Source organism: Meles meles, chromosome 4 (genome assembly GCF_922984935.1).
Source record: "Meles meles chromosome 4, mMelMel3.1 paternal haplotype, whole genome shotgun sequence".
In the NCBI taxonomy this organism is placed as follows: Eukaryota; Metazoa; Chordata; class Mammalia; order Carnivora; family Mustelidae; genus Meles; species Meles meles.
In genome coordinates, this window is record NC_060069.1 from 135,264,338 (window position 1) to 135,281,287 (window position 16,950).

General features: G+C 35.7%; 1 protein-coding gene across 2 annotated transcripts in view; it reads left to right on the forward strand.

Annotated features, from left to right (window-relative positions):
* LOC123940327 (multidrug resistance-associated protein 1-like) overlaps positions 1-16,950 on the forward strand; it is a 91,415-nt gene that overhangs the window by 35,910 nt on the left and 38,555 nt on the right. For both annotated transcript variants that reach the window (XM_046003023.1, XM_046003024.1), the window contains 8 exons: positions 402-539; positions 2,152-2,298; positions 4,089-4,173; positions 4,266-4,332; positions 4,732-4,858; positions 8,871-9,047; positions 12,269-12,436; positions 14,220-14,382. In XM_046003023.1, coding sequence (XP_045858979.1) covers positions 402-539; positions 2,152-2,298; positions 4,089-4,173; positions 4,266-4,332; positions 4,732-4,858; positions 8,871-9,047; positions 12,269-12,436; positions 14,220-14,382 — 1,072 coding nt within the window. The remainder of the gene's footprint in view (positions 1-401; positions 540-2,151; positions 2,299-4,088; positions 4,174-4,265; positions 4,333-4,731; positions 4,859-8,870; positions 9,048-12,268; positions 12,437-14,219; positions 14,383-16,950) is intronic.

A 16,950-nucleotide genomic window follows, 5' to 3' on the forward strand; every position in this document is an offset into this window, starting at 1 on the left:
AGAAATGGAGAGTGGATTGAAGTGAGAGTTGGACCAGCAGGAAAAGTACCAAGATTAAGCTAAACAGAATGTGCTATGGAGCTTATGCCAAGAGCTAGGATGTTGCCAAAGTCTGACTCAAGAATAAGCTATTGGTGGGTAAGAAGGACCTAAGGCTAGAGAGAGATGGTGATTTTTTTCTTCCAGCCACTACCTCCCCAAAAAATCACAATTCAAGAAAATATTTTGACTTAGCTAAAAATAGAGGCATTTTACTTTATGAGTTTACCAGCTTTTTTTTTTTTTTAAACTTTTACAATTGTGTATGGGAGGGGGTAGGCTGTGTATATTTGCATGTATGCATGTTTTTATTTCTTCTATGATATTGATTATCAAATAGTCATTGTCTGACTCCCTTACAGATTCTCAAGCTTTATGCATGGGAACCTTCCTATCAAAAGAAGATTATTGAAATTCGAGATCAGGAATTAGAAGTACAAAAATCAGCTGGGTATCTTGCTGTATTTTCTATGCTGACATTAACTTGCATTCCATTCTTGGTGAGTGTATATAATAGTTCCCATTTTGATTTTCAAATTTGATTTGTAGATTCACCTCCAAGTTACCTGGAATTAAGGTGTCCAAAGTGAAATCTTCTATATTTGAAATAAAATTTTCAAGAAATGCAGTCATTGATTTAGGTAGATTAGGGAATGGGAGTTTTAAAGAAAGGGAAAATATGTGCTTTCTCATTGGTCTGTATTTTTTACAAATAATAAAATTTTACTTCTTTGTAAATGTCTCACAGCTCAAACATATGCTATTCTATTCTTAAACAATATAACCTGCGTTCCAGAGTTTCGTTTCAGCTCTAGAATGTCTTGATTTGTGTAATTAATCCCTTTTAAGCAAGACCGAACACACACTATATGGAGTTGGGAAGAGAATTAACATTTATTGAATGTTACTCCTGCATGTCAGATAAGTTATAGAGATTGCCTTATTTCATTCTTGCAATACTAAGGCCTCACTTTTCTCATTTCACAATAGGACATGGAAGTCCATTCTAGTTTGGAATACATCCTCAAAGTTATAGAATTAGTATTTGGAGGCAAATTGATATGATTGGAGGCCATTCTCTATCATACCATGTACACATTAGGAGTCCCATGCTATGTAAACTAAGAGTATAAATTGCTTTGAGGTATAAAGCAATGAGTGAAAGCCAAAGGATAATGAAACCACATAGAACTGAAGCATCAGATTTAATTAAAGTTACCATTCCCGATGGTCAGAGAGTCAGGAGAAATTCCATATGTCTCTTTTGTTGGTAAGTTGAAATACTGTTATTTTTTATTCAAAAATATATGTTGGTATTATGAAAATAAAAGCAATATTTACATTTGGAATTCTTTGGTAAAAATGTCCAAGAAGCATTTGCTTAAAATAAGTCTTAGGTATGCGGTAGTCAGTATATTCTCATGCATATATGAACTTTTCTGCCTTTTCTAAATAAAACTTACAAGAGTAAATATAAGTGGTATGGGCCATAACTTATTCATACTTTCTTCAGTTAATTTTATGGCTCAGAGAAAGTATAATCACTACATATGAATCAGAATGTATACACACACCACTGGAAAATAAATTTATGTAATACTCCATCTTGAAAAAAAGGTCAATTAGTATACATTTTATTTTATTTTTAAATTTATTTGTCAGAGAGAGAGAGAGCTCAAGTAAGGGAAGTGAAAGGCAGAGGAAGAAGCAGACCCTCCATTGAGCAAGGAGCCTGAGGCAGGACTTGATCCCAGCACCCCAGAATCATGACTGGAGCTGAAGGCAGATGCCTAACCAACTGAGCCACCCAGACTTCCAGTAGTATACAATTTAAATGGGAGTGGTGACTCTAGTAAGAACTGTCTTACAGAAGGGAGCTGGACTGCATAGTCTCAAGGATGCCATGGTCTAAGATATACAATTATATGATCTGTGTATCTCAGTGTACTGAACATTTATTTTATATTCTTCAGCAATCATACTGAATGGCATTGAATTTTGGTTAACAACAATAAAACAAGTTTTAAATTTTTTCCCCAATTTTTGGAACCTTAACTCATCCTGTTCTTAGCATTGAGTAATTGAAGGAAGGAACATGTCTCTATTTTTCAGGTGTCCCTGGCAACATTTGGCATCTATTTCTTATTGAATGAAGGAAACATTTTAACAGCCACCAAAGTGTTTACATCTATGTCTTTGTTTAACATTTTGAGGCTTCCTTTGTTTGATTTACCAATGGTGATCTCAGCTGTAGTCCAGGTACAAAATATGTTTAAACTAAGAATCATTCATCTACTGGAGCCTGTGGTTTTGCACATTTTCTCTCTCTTTTTTTCATTATTCATTTTGCTTTTTGTGGTAGTTTCACACTGCTTTCAAAATTAATCTCCCTGAATTACTGAGTAATAGAAAACATTAAAGAATGGAAGGAGACATGTCTTCTTTGCCTATGCTTTTCTTCTATCAAAATGACTTTTAAGTATTTCAATATAGGATATGGTTTTCTTTGCTAAGTGTTCATTTCTGTTATTTAGCTTTTTAAGACTCGTGTCAGATGCTGTGCCATCAAAAGGCTCATTTTCTGTTTTCAGTGGAAAAATTTTTAGTGAGGTGCTTTGCATGGAACTGGATATGAATGTTTTCCCAGGGTTCAGCAGCATTTCATCTGCACTGAATGAATGAAGCAGGGAGACCCGTGTATGGCTAATACCAGTCTGCCAACCAACCCTGTATGAGGTATTTGGTTCAGCCTACCTTCATTGTAATCTCCAGTCTCTGGAGATGCTTTGAGTACTATAATGAGTAGAAAGCTGCTAAAACCACAGGGAATGTGAAGAGGCGAGTTCCTTGAATCCTGTGTCCCGCTATTTTCTGTTAAATTTTTTGAAGGTCTGGTTTGGATTGCCTGGGTGTCCCCCACTGATCCTTTTTCTCAAGTCTGAGTTCATAAACAAAGTGAAGCTTGGCTTATTAGAACCAGCTCTTTGATTAAGGGCTTTGCCTTTAAAACTTTTGTATTATTTGAATAAATAGGAACTTACAGTTACTTCATGGTAACTATAATAGTAATAATGATATTAGGTTATATTAATTATATCAAAATTATAATAGTAATAATAGTATATTATTTGAATAAAGAATTAATTAGATAGGGAATACCAAATAATACACCTTTGTTGCAGGATACCTTTTTTGTTGTTGTCATTTTACTAATAATGACCAACAGAGGGCATAGAAGTACTGTTGATGTAATGCTTATAACACTTGTTTTGTAGCATTCTTCTCTTAAGAAAGATGCCATTCTTAGAATAAGTTTTGTTTTGCTTTTGAAATTAGAATCTAGCTAAAGGTCTGGTATCTCAAAGTGTTCTCCAACTCCTAATGGTACACTTCTGCCTTCACTAAATAAATACAGAGAGCAATTATCAAACGAAAGAAAGAGAAGGAAAGGAAAGAAAGAGAATGAGCCCTGCATACTAATATGATGCACTTGGTAAACAAACCATGGCCCAGTTACATCTTATCCACTAACAATAGATGTCTTCTAGCTTTGAGTGAATAAAAATGCACTAGAGATTTCATGTAAGTCAGTTTCAGGAAAACAAAATTGATCTTATTTATCCTTATTGTAGCTAAGCACTTTGTAGCTATTTTACTGAAACTCGGTGTTATTATTGTCAAAGCTATCATTTAATATTCAGAAGCTGAATTCATTCAACAATTCTGATGTTGTTTTTAAAAACTAATCTTTCTATAATTATTAATTAGTTATTATGTTTTTACTAGAGTGTTAAGGAGGAATTTTTGTTTCTTTTTCTTATACCTTCCTGCATAAATGACATCTGTTTTGATCTTTGATTCTTGAAGCCATTCTTTCTTTTCAAGAATGAAATTATTTATAAACATTGGAACAATTCAAGCTATGCTTGCTGAATATTTATATCACTGTCTTCAATTTGCATTGCAGATTTTTAATCATGCTGAAAGTCTTTCTAATTGGAAGTTCTACTTGACCCCCAAATAAATTCCATCTGTGTTTATTTTGATAGACAAGAGTATCAATGGATCGTTTGGAAGACTTTCTCAACACTGAAGAGCTTCATCCTCAAAATATTGAAACAAACTATATAGGAGGTCAGCATTTCCTCTGTATTCAATATTTATTTGACTTCCAGTTGAAAATAATTGACTCTACAATGCACCATTGTATTTATTTTTCTTCTCAGATCATGCCATTGGTTTTACAAATGCTTCCTTCTCCTGGGATAAAACAGGGATTCCAGTACTAAAAAAGTAAGTCATGGTTTGGGAAAAATTAGAAATTTTTTTAGCATTGAATTCTATAGTGTTCCATATTTTTATTTCTTAACATTTTTAAAGGAGAAGATGATGATATTGAATTGAAATTTACAAGGTTTTTGTTTGTTTGTTTGTTTTTAAACCTCTCAAGATACCTTCTACTTTTATGGATTTTTTTTTTTAACTCTCTTTTTTTCTATTCATTTCCTCTCTTTCCACTGCAGCATTTGTTGTTTGTATTTTGGAAGGTTGGGTATTCATAGAATAATGTAGTATCACATGAATAGCAGCAATCTCAAGGACGATCCTCAGTGCTCTGACTTATCTGGAAAAAACCATTAAAAATGTAACAAGAACTTCCTGTATCATCGCTGTTCTTTTCTTGTCATGCAGCTTGAACATAAAGATTCCAGAAGGAGCTTTAGTGGCTGTTGTAGGGCAAGTGGGATCTGGAAAATCATCTGTGCTTTCTGCCATTCTGGGGGAAATGGAGAAACTTACAGGAGTTGTTCAAAGAAAGGTAAAGCCAATAATGCTTTCATTCCACATCACCTAGTGTAATAGGCTATGGCCAGCACATGGTTAGCGTCAATAAGAATTTATCAAATAAAATTGAAGATGCAAGTATTTAATGGCCATTTCTAGTTTGTAGCAAACATTTCAATTTCCACAAAAAATTGATTAGCTGTGGATGGATTAGTAATAGCATTCTGTCCTCCAGATACTTTAGTGAATCATGTTTGAATGCTTATGGTAATTGTTTGATGATATTAACTGAATTGCAGCCAATTATAGAGAAACTAATATGATTTATATTTTAATTTGATTTGGTTTCTAATTATTATTCATTGCAAAGTTGTCTAAGTAATTACAGCCACATTTCTAAGACTTATAATTGCTCAGGGGTAGGATCTTTGACCCAGAAAAAATATCAGAAAACTAATAATCTTATTTTTAAATACTTTTAAATTTCAGCCCTTGGACTACTCCAAGCCTTTTGTTCTGTTCTTAAAAGTGAATAGAAATAAGAATTCTACAAGTTCTTAATCAGCTGTTGTTTTTTTGAAACACTAGACTATCTAATGAGTTTTTCCTTAGATTTAACTAGCTCTTAGGTAAACTACTAACCTAATCCCTCCTCATTTCTGACAAGATAGCGGAGTTCTATGGATGTTAGACCAGTTTCTTCACAGTTTTTCTCTCTAGGAAGAATCAACTCCAGCTCTATCATTTTTTCCTTGTAATATGTATTTCCTCTTATCCTTATATCTTTCCTGATTCCAGTCCTCTAATGATTAGTCCTTTTCTCTTTTAGCATTACTGTTACTTATTTTAGAATCAACTATGGTATCTGGGACTTTTTCTGATAAGATTATACTTAATGAATAACATGACTTTTTAACCTTAAGTGTACTTTGTGCCCTTCTGTTCTTCATAATGATTGCAGTCAGTCATTTGTCTATAGTTGAAGATGATTGTAACTTCTCTTAGACCAGTGAGTATCCTTTAAAAATATGATTGTCATATTGACTTTATTTTCGCTTATTGAGTGCCTTCAGCTATTTTTACCGAGCAATTACTGCACACATACTAGGTGGCTGGCCTTAGTATCGGGGAAATAGGCATGAATATGATATACCCCCTCTTTTTACAGTTTATAGTCTAGTGAGGGGAATACTAAAATCAATTATGATAAATGTTTAAATCAGATATAAAAAAATGAATCAAAGTATTAAAAAAATAACAAACTGAAGAGTTAGAAATGTTATTAGAGAGATGGTAGCCTTTCACTTGATCTTGAAAAATAATTAGGAATTGATCAAGATAAAAACAGTATCAATTCTGGATTTCATCTAATGCATTAATGTCCAAAAACCTAGCCTGGTTCTTGGCACAGAGTCAGCTAGCTCCCTGTGAATTTTTATGGTTATTGTTATCTTTATTATGATTGTTAGAGCTCTCATGGTAAGATTTAAAGATTATTTCTGATACCTTTGAGGGTTTGAAATTAAGAAACTGTTCATAGTGATGCCAAAAATCATAACAATGCAGTTACTAGTCACTAGACAGAGAGGACACCCTTTGTGTACATTAAGCAAGAGTTGTGGAAGAGAGAGGATATTATCTGTCAGTATAATGGACAGTTTCATCCTTCAGGAAGTTCTTTGGTCTGGAGCAATGGCAGGATATTAGGCGTCACACTCTGAATTATTTCCCCCAATTTTTTTTTTTTTTTTTTTTTTTTTTTTAAAGAGAGGGAGAGAAGGAAAGGGGAGAGGCAGAGGGAGAGGAAGAGAGAGAATCTTAAGAATCTTAAGCAGGTTCCTTGCCCAGGGTAGAGACCATCTCAGGGCTCAGTCTCACAACCAGGAGATCATGACCTGAGCTGAAACCATGAGTCAGATGCTTAACCAATTGAGCCACCCAGCCACCCCTCAAAACATTTTTAATCCTTAATTTATAACTGTCATTCTTATCCTCCCTAATTTAATAACAACAACAACAACAACAACAAAATTAACACTTAGTAAATACTAAGTGCTTTTGTGTTTTATCTTTCTGTTCTTCAGGGTTTCATGTGAGCATTTTTTTGAGGCATATCATATCACAACATTCAGCCTTCAGTCTCCTCGTTCTCAGTATCAAAGGTTCACACCAGGCACCATTCATCCAGTTTTCAGTATTCAGTCTTTGATGGAACATTAGAGATTAGAAGACAGTTTTTGAATTAGCAAAACTTCTATTGTGGTTTCATTATTAAGAATAAAATGAAACAAAAACACATTTAACACATTTTCATTTATATATGAAATTGAAGTAGTAATTATTCTAAAAATTAAAGGAAAAATTTATACCTCTGTGAAAATGGATCAACTCTTCTTCAGCTCCATTCATACCAACACATCAAGTCTGTACTTCTCAATGTAGTATTTAGTTTCTGTTTTATATTTTGCACCATTTTTCCTGTTCTCCAGTCTTTTTTCTGTGTTCTTCCTCTGTTCCCCTTATCTTGCTAAATACTTAAGTGTTCAAAATCTCTATCACTTGAAAATTGATTTAATACTATTTTAATAAAAGGTTATTCACTAGGCAAGGCAATTCAAGAGCAATTACTTTTGTGTTCAAAATCAAGTCAGGTCAGAATTATATTGTTTGGGATCAAAAGCTACTCCATGTCTTACGTGCACAACAAAGAAGAATTAAAAGTTAATCTTTGATCTTAAAGTACCTGGAGAAATCAAAAGACTAATAGTTACATACATATCCATAGGGTCATAGGTCAAAAAGTACTTTAAGTGTCTCGTATTGTTGTACAATGCACAGGAGTCAAAATAAATTCTCTAAAATCAATGTATAGATAGATTTTAGTCTATCCCATGGGGCAGACTGAAAGGTAAGACTCTAGTTCAAATACTGTAGGTCCATTCTAAGAAAAGAAGGGTCAGTTAAAAAGATATATTATACCATAGAGTGTCATGTATTCAGGAGTCATTTGAGTTATAAAATCATCAGAAAATGAGCTTAGGAAGAGTGAGTATGTAGAAATAGAGATGTGCCACCCAAATACCCCATCTAGAAAGGGCTTGCCTCCCAGCTGTGGGAGTTCATGCAGCAAGTCAGCTCCTTCAGTGTTGGCCTGATGAGAACAGCCTAGCTGAGGCCGCACAGCAGAAAGCCAGGCCAATTTACAGTAACATGGAACAGCTCTGATGAGTGATACTCTGTATCTCTCTAGAGGGTTGGTCAAAGCTTTATTGGATCTGGATCACGGTGTGACTTCTCCATCCACCCAGTCCTCCTACCGTTTTCCTTCCCCCAGAACTGATCCCAAATAAAAAAACTCGTACTCTGGGCTCATTGTTATGTACTGAACTGTGTTTCCCCCCAAATTCACGTGTTAAAGTCCTAATCCCAAGAATGTGACTGTATTTGGAGTTAGAGTCTTTAAAGAGGTATTTAAGTTAAAATATAATAAGGTGGGCCTTAACCCAATATGACCGGTGTTCTTAAGAGAAGAAGAAATTAAAACACATATACCCACACAGAGGGAGGGCCATGTGAAGACTCAAGAAAAGATAGTCATCTGCAAGCTAAGGTAATAGGCCTCAGAAGAAACCAGCCTTGCCGACAACTTGTCAGACTTCCAATCTCCAGAACTGTGAGAAAAGAAATTTCTGTTGTTGAAGCAATCTAGTCTGTGGTATCTTGTTACAGCAACTGGAGCTGACGAATACACTCAGCCTCTGCTTCCAGAAAACTCCACCAGAGGCAGATAACTTTGATAGAAACTACAGTGAAAACAAATAAGCACAAAGTAACTCATCTGAAGAGGCCTCTAATAAACATATATAAAATCAAAATGTCAAGAGGATATAGTTACATTTAAGAAATCACTTAGTTTTTTTTTAAAGAAATTCATGTTAAAGTTAAAGAAAGCAAACCCATGGACTGAATATGTTCCTTTAATGTGGCACATGCAACTTTTTCTTTTCCCTTGTTAAGAGTATCTCTTTTATTTCTTCCTTTTTTAGGGTTCTGTGGCTTATGTTGCCCAGCAGGCCTGGATTCAGAATTGCATTTTACAAGAAAACATTCTCTTTGGCTCCATCATGCAGAAGCAGTTTTATGAGCGAGTATTGGAAGCCTGTGCTCTCCTTCCTGATTTGGAGCAGTTACCACATGGAGATCAAACTGAGATTGGAGAAAGAGTAAGGAAAATATAATTTATCATATGCAGGAATAAAGCTCCATTCAGCCGTGCTAATAAAATATTTATAGTCTTTTTCCTGAGGTCCTGGAGAGCCACACACAAGTATAATTTTTTAAAAATCATTACAGAATTCCTATGAAAGAGATGGCAATATTAAGGACAAATAATTATCTATAATTGACTATTTGGAAAACAGATTTAAAATCAGCAGGAAATTCTGTCGTTAGGATCCATGCGGGGGAATGAGAGCCCACCAACTGGATCATCAGCACTTTGTTTTCGTTACTGGCTCACTGTCTAATGAGTGAATGATAGTTTTGTTTTTGTTTGTTTGTTTGTTTTTTTCTCTGTGTCTCTTGTGCACAAAGTCAAGCCTAGGACAGCGGTAACAGAGTTCCAGTCTCCAGTGGTGGCACCCAGGCCAGGTTCTAAAAAGGCTCAGGGACAATGCTGTCATCACTGTGCCTTCTCCATGTTGGCTCATTCTTGCTTAAGAGGATCTCGTTTCCCATAGTCTTTGTTCTATTTTATTTTCATTGCATTAATGAATAGTCATTACGCTGCCCAGTGTTTTGGAGTTAAAACAAAACAAGATAGTGTGAGCCAAAGCATGAACCCCAAGAGATTATCTCCGACCCATGACTAAAATCTCCATTAATTAAACATGAATGCAAAAGCAACCTCTGCCTGCGATTCATGTGTGCTGTGAAGATGAGGAAATAATCCTTGCCAAGTGCTTTGCATTTCTGAAAAGAGCCTCAGCGTAGCATTGCTAGGCATTTTTACCCCTGGCCCCCTGTTGTTTCCTAGTCCTCTGATATAAATGGATAAATAGAGAACAAAATTATAGCAAGTGCACATTTAAAAAATCTAGAATGAGGTGAAATTTACCTTTTAAGTAGATTTACGTTGGCTTTGCTCATAGTCTGCTACTTTGCGGATATGTTTTCTCAAGTTATTAAACAGATTTAATTTTTTTCCCCACATCTCTGTTTTTATTCTGGTGTCTTCACTGTCTGCAGGCAAAAATGGCACCATAGCTAAAATCACATAGAAATGTGACTTCTTCAAACTTGTTAATATATATTGAATATTATGCTGATAAAGCCTATCTCTAATAATATGAAATAGTTGATAGTATGTAACTAAAAAGAATCTAAAGAAGAAAAATTTCTAAAATATAAAGTATATATTTAATATAGGCATAAATACTATTGCCATTTATAACTTTTGCTTTTTATTATTAAATATCTCCCAATCTGATGATATGCTTTAAAATAAACATGTAATTGAATATTTCAAAGTGCAGTCTGCTTACAGCTGTTTAGAATTTTCTTTACTTTCATTTATCTTTCCCTTTGGAATTCTTCAATTGACCACAATTATTTATTACTGTATTATATGCCTTTATTGTGCTGTGGGGTAAACAACGGTGAGCAAGAGAGCTGTTCACTGTAGTGGATCTCTGCCAATGAAATTATCAGTTGTCTTTATTAATATTTATTAATCATCAGACACAGTCTGTGTGCAGGGAGTGCAAGGGTGAATTTAGCTCATAGTCTTGTGAGGAAGACTGTTGTGGGTATAGCCATTTCTGGCAATGGGATGAGTAAATGGAGCACCGCCAGGACAGGAGTGGAGGGAACGAATCAGTTTACTTGGAACACTGGGTGGAAAATTGCTTTCAAAGAGGACTTCCTAGAGTGAATAGCTTTGGAATTGAAAAGGGAGGGTTTGGGCTCCCTAGCAGAGGAGACTAGCGTCTGCGAGACTGGTTGGCAGGCTGCAGTCATGTGGGGACAGTATGGAAATAGGAGTTAATACAAGAACAGGAGTATTGGGGCGCCTGGGTGGCTCAGCGGGTTAAAGCCTCTGCCTTCAGCTCAGGTCATGATCCCGGGGTGCTGGGATCGAGCCCCGCATCGGGCTCTTTGCTTAGCTGGGAACCTGCTTCCTCCTCTCTCTCTGCCTGCCTCTCTGCCTACTTGTAATCTCTATCTGTCAAATAAATCTTAAAAAAAAAAAAAAAAAAAAAAAAGAACAGGAGTATTATACTAAGGAACTTGCTGTTGCTCATGGACGATGGCAGATGAGATGTGGGCAGTGTAGGTTTTTAAACAAGGTGATTACATAATCCCAGGATATACAATGACAAGGCAGGGGGTGCACTGGAGAGAGGAGTGATTGGGTGATAATAGCGAGGTTGATTGGATCTGTACTTGATGTTGGATTTTTGTAAATATTTTACATTCATCTTATTAGATGCTCATGACAGACCCACGAGTTGGGGGTTGTTATAATCACAAACACACACACACGTGCGCGCCCCCCCCATACACACATTCATACATGCACAGGTATCATATTACTTTATATATGTTTTCATGCCTGTCTCCCCTGCTAAACTGTGACCTCCTCATGATAGAGGCTCAGTTTCATTTATGTTTGAATGCCAGGTGTTGGTGTAGCACCCAGAATATGGTTCTTCAAAGGAGGTATTTGTTGAGTAGGTGGAGGATGAGAAAAACAAAAAAACAATGGCATTTTACAATTAGAGGTAATTGGCTAAGTTCTATGCTGCAAGGAGGGCTTTTAAGCTAGATCTGTAAACACTAAATATAAAATAAATCAAGTAAATTGGGCCTGGCCCCATAATTCTCTGTATGTAGCTGTACATGTCAACTTTAATTCTCACATGGAATGATGTATATTCCTTATTCCTGCTTCTTAGAGTTGTAGTTTTGCCAACAAGACTTGTACTAATCTTTCTACAGAATTTTAAAATAGGACATGGTGATTACTGCTTTGGTAATTTAGCTATTATTCTCAATTTAGCTATTATTCTCCATTTTCCATGTGTCAATTTAAAAATGATCACTGGTGTCAGTATATGGTTGGCAGCCAAAAGTCTTATTTAGTATTTCAAAGGCATGACTTTTCAGAGTTAGGGGATTGGAAATTCTTTTCTCCTTAATTGTAGCATCTACTTTTGAGAGCAAGCAGTTAAGAGAAAGTATATAGCCGTTAATTTGCACAAGTTAGTAGCACTTGGAAATTGGGGTTGGGGGCTAGGCCTTTGGATTTTCTAATAAAGAAAGGTTTGAGGGTTAATCTTGAGTTGTTTTCTGTCCATGCTGCAGAAGAGAAATTGGATGTCACTGTGTGCTTTGAGATTTACACATTTGTGTTCTTGGTTTCTTCCTCCTTCTCCATTTTCAGGGCGTGAATATAAGTGGGGGCCAGAAGCACCGAGTAAGTCTGGCCAGAGCTGTGTATAGTGGGGCCGACATCTACCTCCTGGATGATCCCTTTGCTGCAGTTGATGTTCATGTTGGAAAGCAGCTTTTTGAGAAAGTGATTGGGTCCTCGGGTATTTTGAAAAACAAGGTAGCCATAGTGTCACTTAACGCTTTGGGGGGGAAAGGGGAACATAATCTGCATACCATGGTGCCTAAAATTCCAACATTTTGTTCATTTGTTGCAGTAAAGTAGTGATATTTCATATGAAGAAGGGGATGTCATGTTGATCTTTTTATAGATAAATTTTAATGAATATTTTTTGAAGTTTCTTTTTCCAAGTTTACTCCAACAATAACTTATGTGATTGTTACCTTATAGACTGATATCATACTCTAAGGGGATTTGTATGTCAAAATGAATTGGTTTTTGTTTACTTGATTTTTTTAAATGGTATTTTCATATATAGTTCTTGGCATAAAAAAGTATTATTTTACTGATTATTTTTTACTTAAAATTATGGTATTATTAATATAGCAGTAATGATTCAGTTCTCTTGTGAAAGGGCCATGAAGGGAACTAATATTTACCAAGGGCATATCATGTCTGACACTAAATTAGTTCATTTAGTTCTTATAGCAAGTCTCTGAGTAGGTATTATCATTATTCCTGTTTTATCTATGAGGGAACTTGAGGCTCAAAATGATTTGATACAGGTTGCTTAGCTTAAGAACAACAGAGCGTTGTTTTTTGTTTTTTTTTTTAAAGATTTCATTCATTTATTTGACAGACAGAGATCACAAGCAGGCAGAGAGGCAGGCGGGTGGGGGTGGGGGGGGAAGCAGGCGGGTGGGGGGGGAAGGGGGAGCAGGCTCCCCGCTGAGCAGAGAGCCCGACTCGGGCTCGATCCCAGGACGCTGAGACCATGACCTGAATCGAAGGCAGTGGCTTAACCCACTGAGCCACCCAGGCACCCCAAGAACAACAGAGGTTTTAACAGCATGTAGAATTGTTGACTCACTATGTTATACCCCAGAAACTAATGTAACATTGTATGCAACTATACTTTAATTAAAAAAAAAAAAAAGCAGAGATTTTAAAAAGTCTGTCTGACTATAAAGCCATACTCATTCCTTCATAGTATGCATTTATAGATTTGTTAATATAAGTCACTCTGGCAAACATTAAATAAATGTATAAAATGTTAAAGTATATATCTAAGTAAATAATAGATAAATGTCTTTACTTATTAAAATGAGCCCAAGATAAAAACTTCTGGATCAATCTTATTTGAATGTGTACAATCATATGGAAAGGCTTAAAAAGAAATGCTATGAATTATGACTGGAAGCAAACACTTGATTGTGATGCTATAGGACCTTTAAAATGTGAGCACGAATAACAGATGAGAAATTTTTAAATTTGTTATGAAATTGATTCATTTTTAATGAATGACGAATACTTGAACCAGACGGTAAAAACACTTGCAATCTTTTGTTTGTTTGTCTGTTTTTTGTCTAACAGCATATAATCATTCATTGTGAAATAGCCATATGCTGCCTTAAACTGGTACCTACTCACAATAACACTCTGAACTAGTAAAAAACGAACAAACAAAAAACCCTACATCTTTCTTTAAAATAAATTATTATTTTTTTTGTAATATTGTTCTTTTTTTTCTTTTAGATATTTTATTTATTTGACAGAGATCACAACTAGGCAGAGAGGCAGGCAGAGAGAGAGGAGGAAGCAGGTTCCCCGCGGAGCAGAGAGCCCGATGTGGGGCTCGATCCCAGGACCCTGGGATCATGACCTGAGCCGAAGGCAGAGGCTTTAACCCACTGAGCCACCCAGGCGCCCCTAAAATAAATTATTTTTGCCTTTTTTTTTTTTTTTTTTGGTAACCCAAGGAATAAAACACTCTGTTTTTCAGACTCGTATTTTAGTGACACACAACCTCACACTTCTGCCACAGATGGATCTGATTGTTGTAATGGAGAGTGGCAGAGTTGCACACATGGGAACGTACCACGAGCTGCTGTCTAAAACCAGAAACCTCACAAATTTGCTTCAGGCCTTTAGTGAACAAGAAAAAGGTAAGCCGCAATGAAAAATAAGCCTGCGACACAGTATGCCTAGCCATCCCGAAAGTCCGTTAATTGTGGGATTTCTTACAATGCATTTTTCTTCATTCATCCCACGTAAATCAGGATCTGGCACCTTCCTTTCTCTAGAAAAGAAACATACGTGGGGACACATCAGCTAAAAAATAACCTCCTTTACGATTTTTTAAGCAAAATGTTATGCCCCAAGATCTGTTTGTTCATCTATGAAATGAGAGATTAGATGATTTATAAGCTCTACAGCGGGTCTGGAATATAATGGGTCTAAACATTCTACTTTCTTTAAAATTAAGAACAGGGAGCATAAATCCATGTCAAGTAAGTAATAAATATTTTAAACATTGTTGCATGCCAAGGAGGAAAAATGAGCAAACAGAAAAGGAATCTGAGGAAAGACAAAGGGGAATGATACTTGTCTAACTTTTATGAGATAACAGTTGAGTTTACTTACTAATTTTTGCTACTATACTTCTACTCCTACCATTCTAAATTGAGATTATAAACGTTTATGTAAATAGTTTGATCCTTACCTAATTAAGACACAGGGTTTTTAAAGTCAAGTATTAGCTTAATATTCTAAAAGTCAGTTATTTCCCATCTTTGAAAGCGTAGTGGCACCTGGGTGGCTCAGTCAGTTAAGCGTCTGCCTTTGGCTCAGGTCATGATTCCAGAGTCCTGGGATCAAGCCCTGCATTGCATCGGGCTCCCTGCTCAACAGGGAGTCTGCTTCTCCCTCTCCCTCTGCTGCTGCCCCTGTTTGTGCTCTCTCGCTGTCTCTCTCTGTCAAAAATGAAGTGAAATGAAATGAAACGAAACGAAATGAAATGAAATAAAAGGAAGTGTTATGTGCATCATCATTTTTTCCAAATACAGATGCATTCTCAGATAGACCTCTATAATCCTTGTCCTATAACTTCCCAGAATACCATTGAGAAATGACTGTAAAATCAATTAACTACTTCATAATTTCAGGGTAACAAAAGAAATATAGAGCTGTATCTTAGTATTTCCTATATGAACTCATATCCACTGATCACTTTACACTGTACCAAGTTATAAAAATCATGAAAATATGAAACCAGTTTATAACAACATCAGTCATTAAAAATATGAAACCCGTTTATAATGGGTACAGTTCATTATTTGAGTATTGTGAAATCCCAAAACAAAGCGCTTTTGTTGATATATTTCTTTTTTGGACATAAACTAATCCACTTTAGTTATATACTACTATTTTTTATATTTCTTGCCTTTATCTTGTCTTTATTCCTTTCTCAAATTCAAATATTCTGTTTGTAGACGCATTCAGAAATTTCTGATGCATCATTAGATGGCGGCTATGGTCATTCTTAATAAAAGAAACACCTTCTCTTCTCTTAATGGCTAGCAATTTTGGAAATGATCTCTTGCGTTCTTGGCTAGACTAAGTAAGAATTTGTGCTTACAATATGTATAGGAAAGAGATGACTGTGAGCGTCTCTAGGATGAAAATGTGTTCTGTCATTTTTCCATATTCTCAGCACTTAGGTGATCTCATGCTAGGCACGTTACCGGTCCTTGGTAGCTGTTGAACAAGTGAATCTGCCGGAAGTATGTCTGCTCAGGAGTTAATGGGATGATTTGGAATGCTATGAGCCAGTGTCTTTTTCATGTAGCCATTTATTTTAAAGGTCACATGAAATACAAGTTGCATTACTTTGGAGAATGTAGCTTGAAAAACAGGCAATGCATAAGTTTTATATTCAATATTTAATTTACCATAAAATATAAACAGTGTGTCTTTTGAAAGTTGTGGAATTTGCTCTTGTTTAAAACCCCAGTTTTGAAAACAAGTATCATGCATTCTCTTTTATTTCTATATACCTGCTTACGTACATGAGTCCACTATGGTAACAAATGGAAAGCAGTATTATTCTTGAAGCTGGGCTGACATTAACAGATGTTACCCCTCTATCAGAAATTTGCCTGAGTTAGAAAAATGCAAATTGAACTGCCTTTTTCCTAATGACTTCACTATTGTGTCTTCTCTGTTAAAATTCAGGAAGGTGATGAGTAGAGATAATTTTTATACTAAAAATATTATATATTTTTGAAAAATAAGATTTCTGGGATTTTGATTTTTTTGGATGCTGAATAAAAAAAATGTAAAGGTCTTTTAAAAGCCACCATAAAATCACACATGTCGATACTAGATGTTAGATAGGTGTTTGTAAAAGGTCAGCCATGTATAGTGTAATCCCTTAGGGGCCACACAGAGCAAGGCAAAAGGAGATTTTCGTGATATAAAACACCTCACTAAACAATAGCTTCAAACCAGGTTACATTCAGTGTCAAGTTCTTATTTTAAACCATTTATTTATTTATTTATTTATTTATTTATGAATGAGAGAGTGTTCATGAACACAAGCCGGGCAAGGGGAGGAGGAGGGGCAGAGAGAGAGGGACAAGTTGAGTCTGCACTGAGCCCAGAGCCTGGAGCCCAGAGACCTACACAGGGCTCTCCATCTCACAACCCTGAGATCCTGACGTGAGCTGAGATCA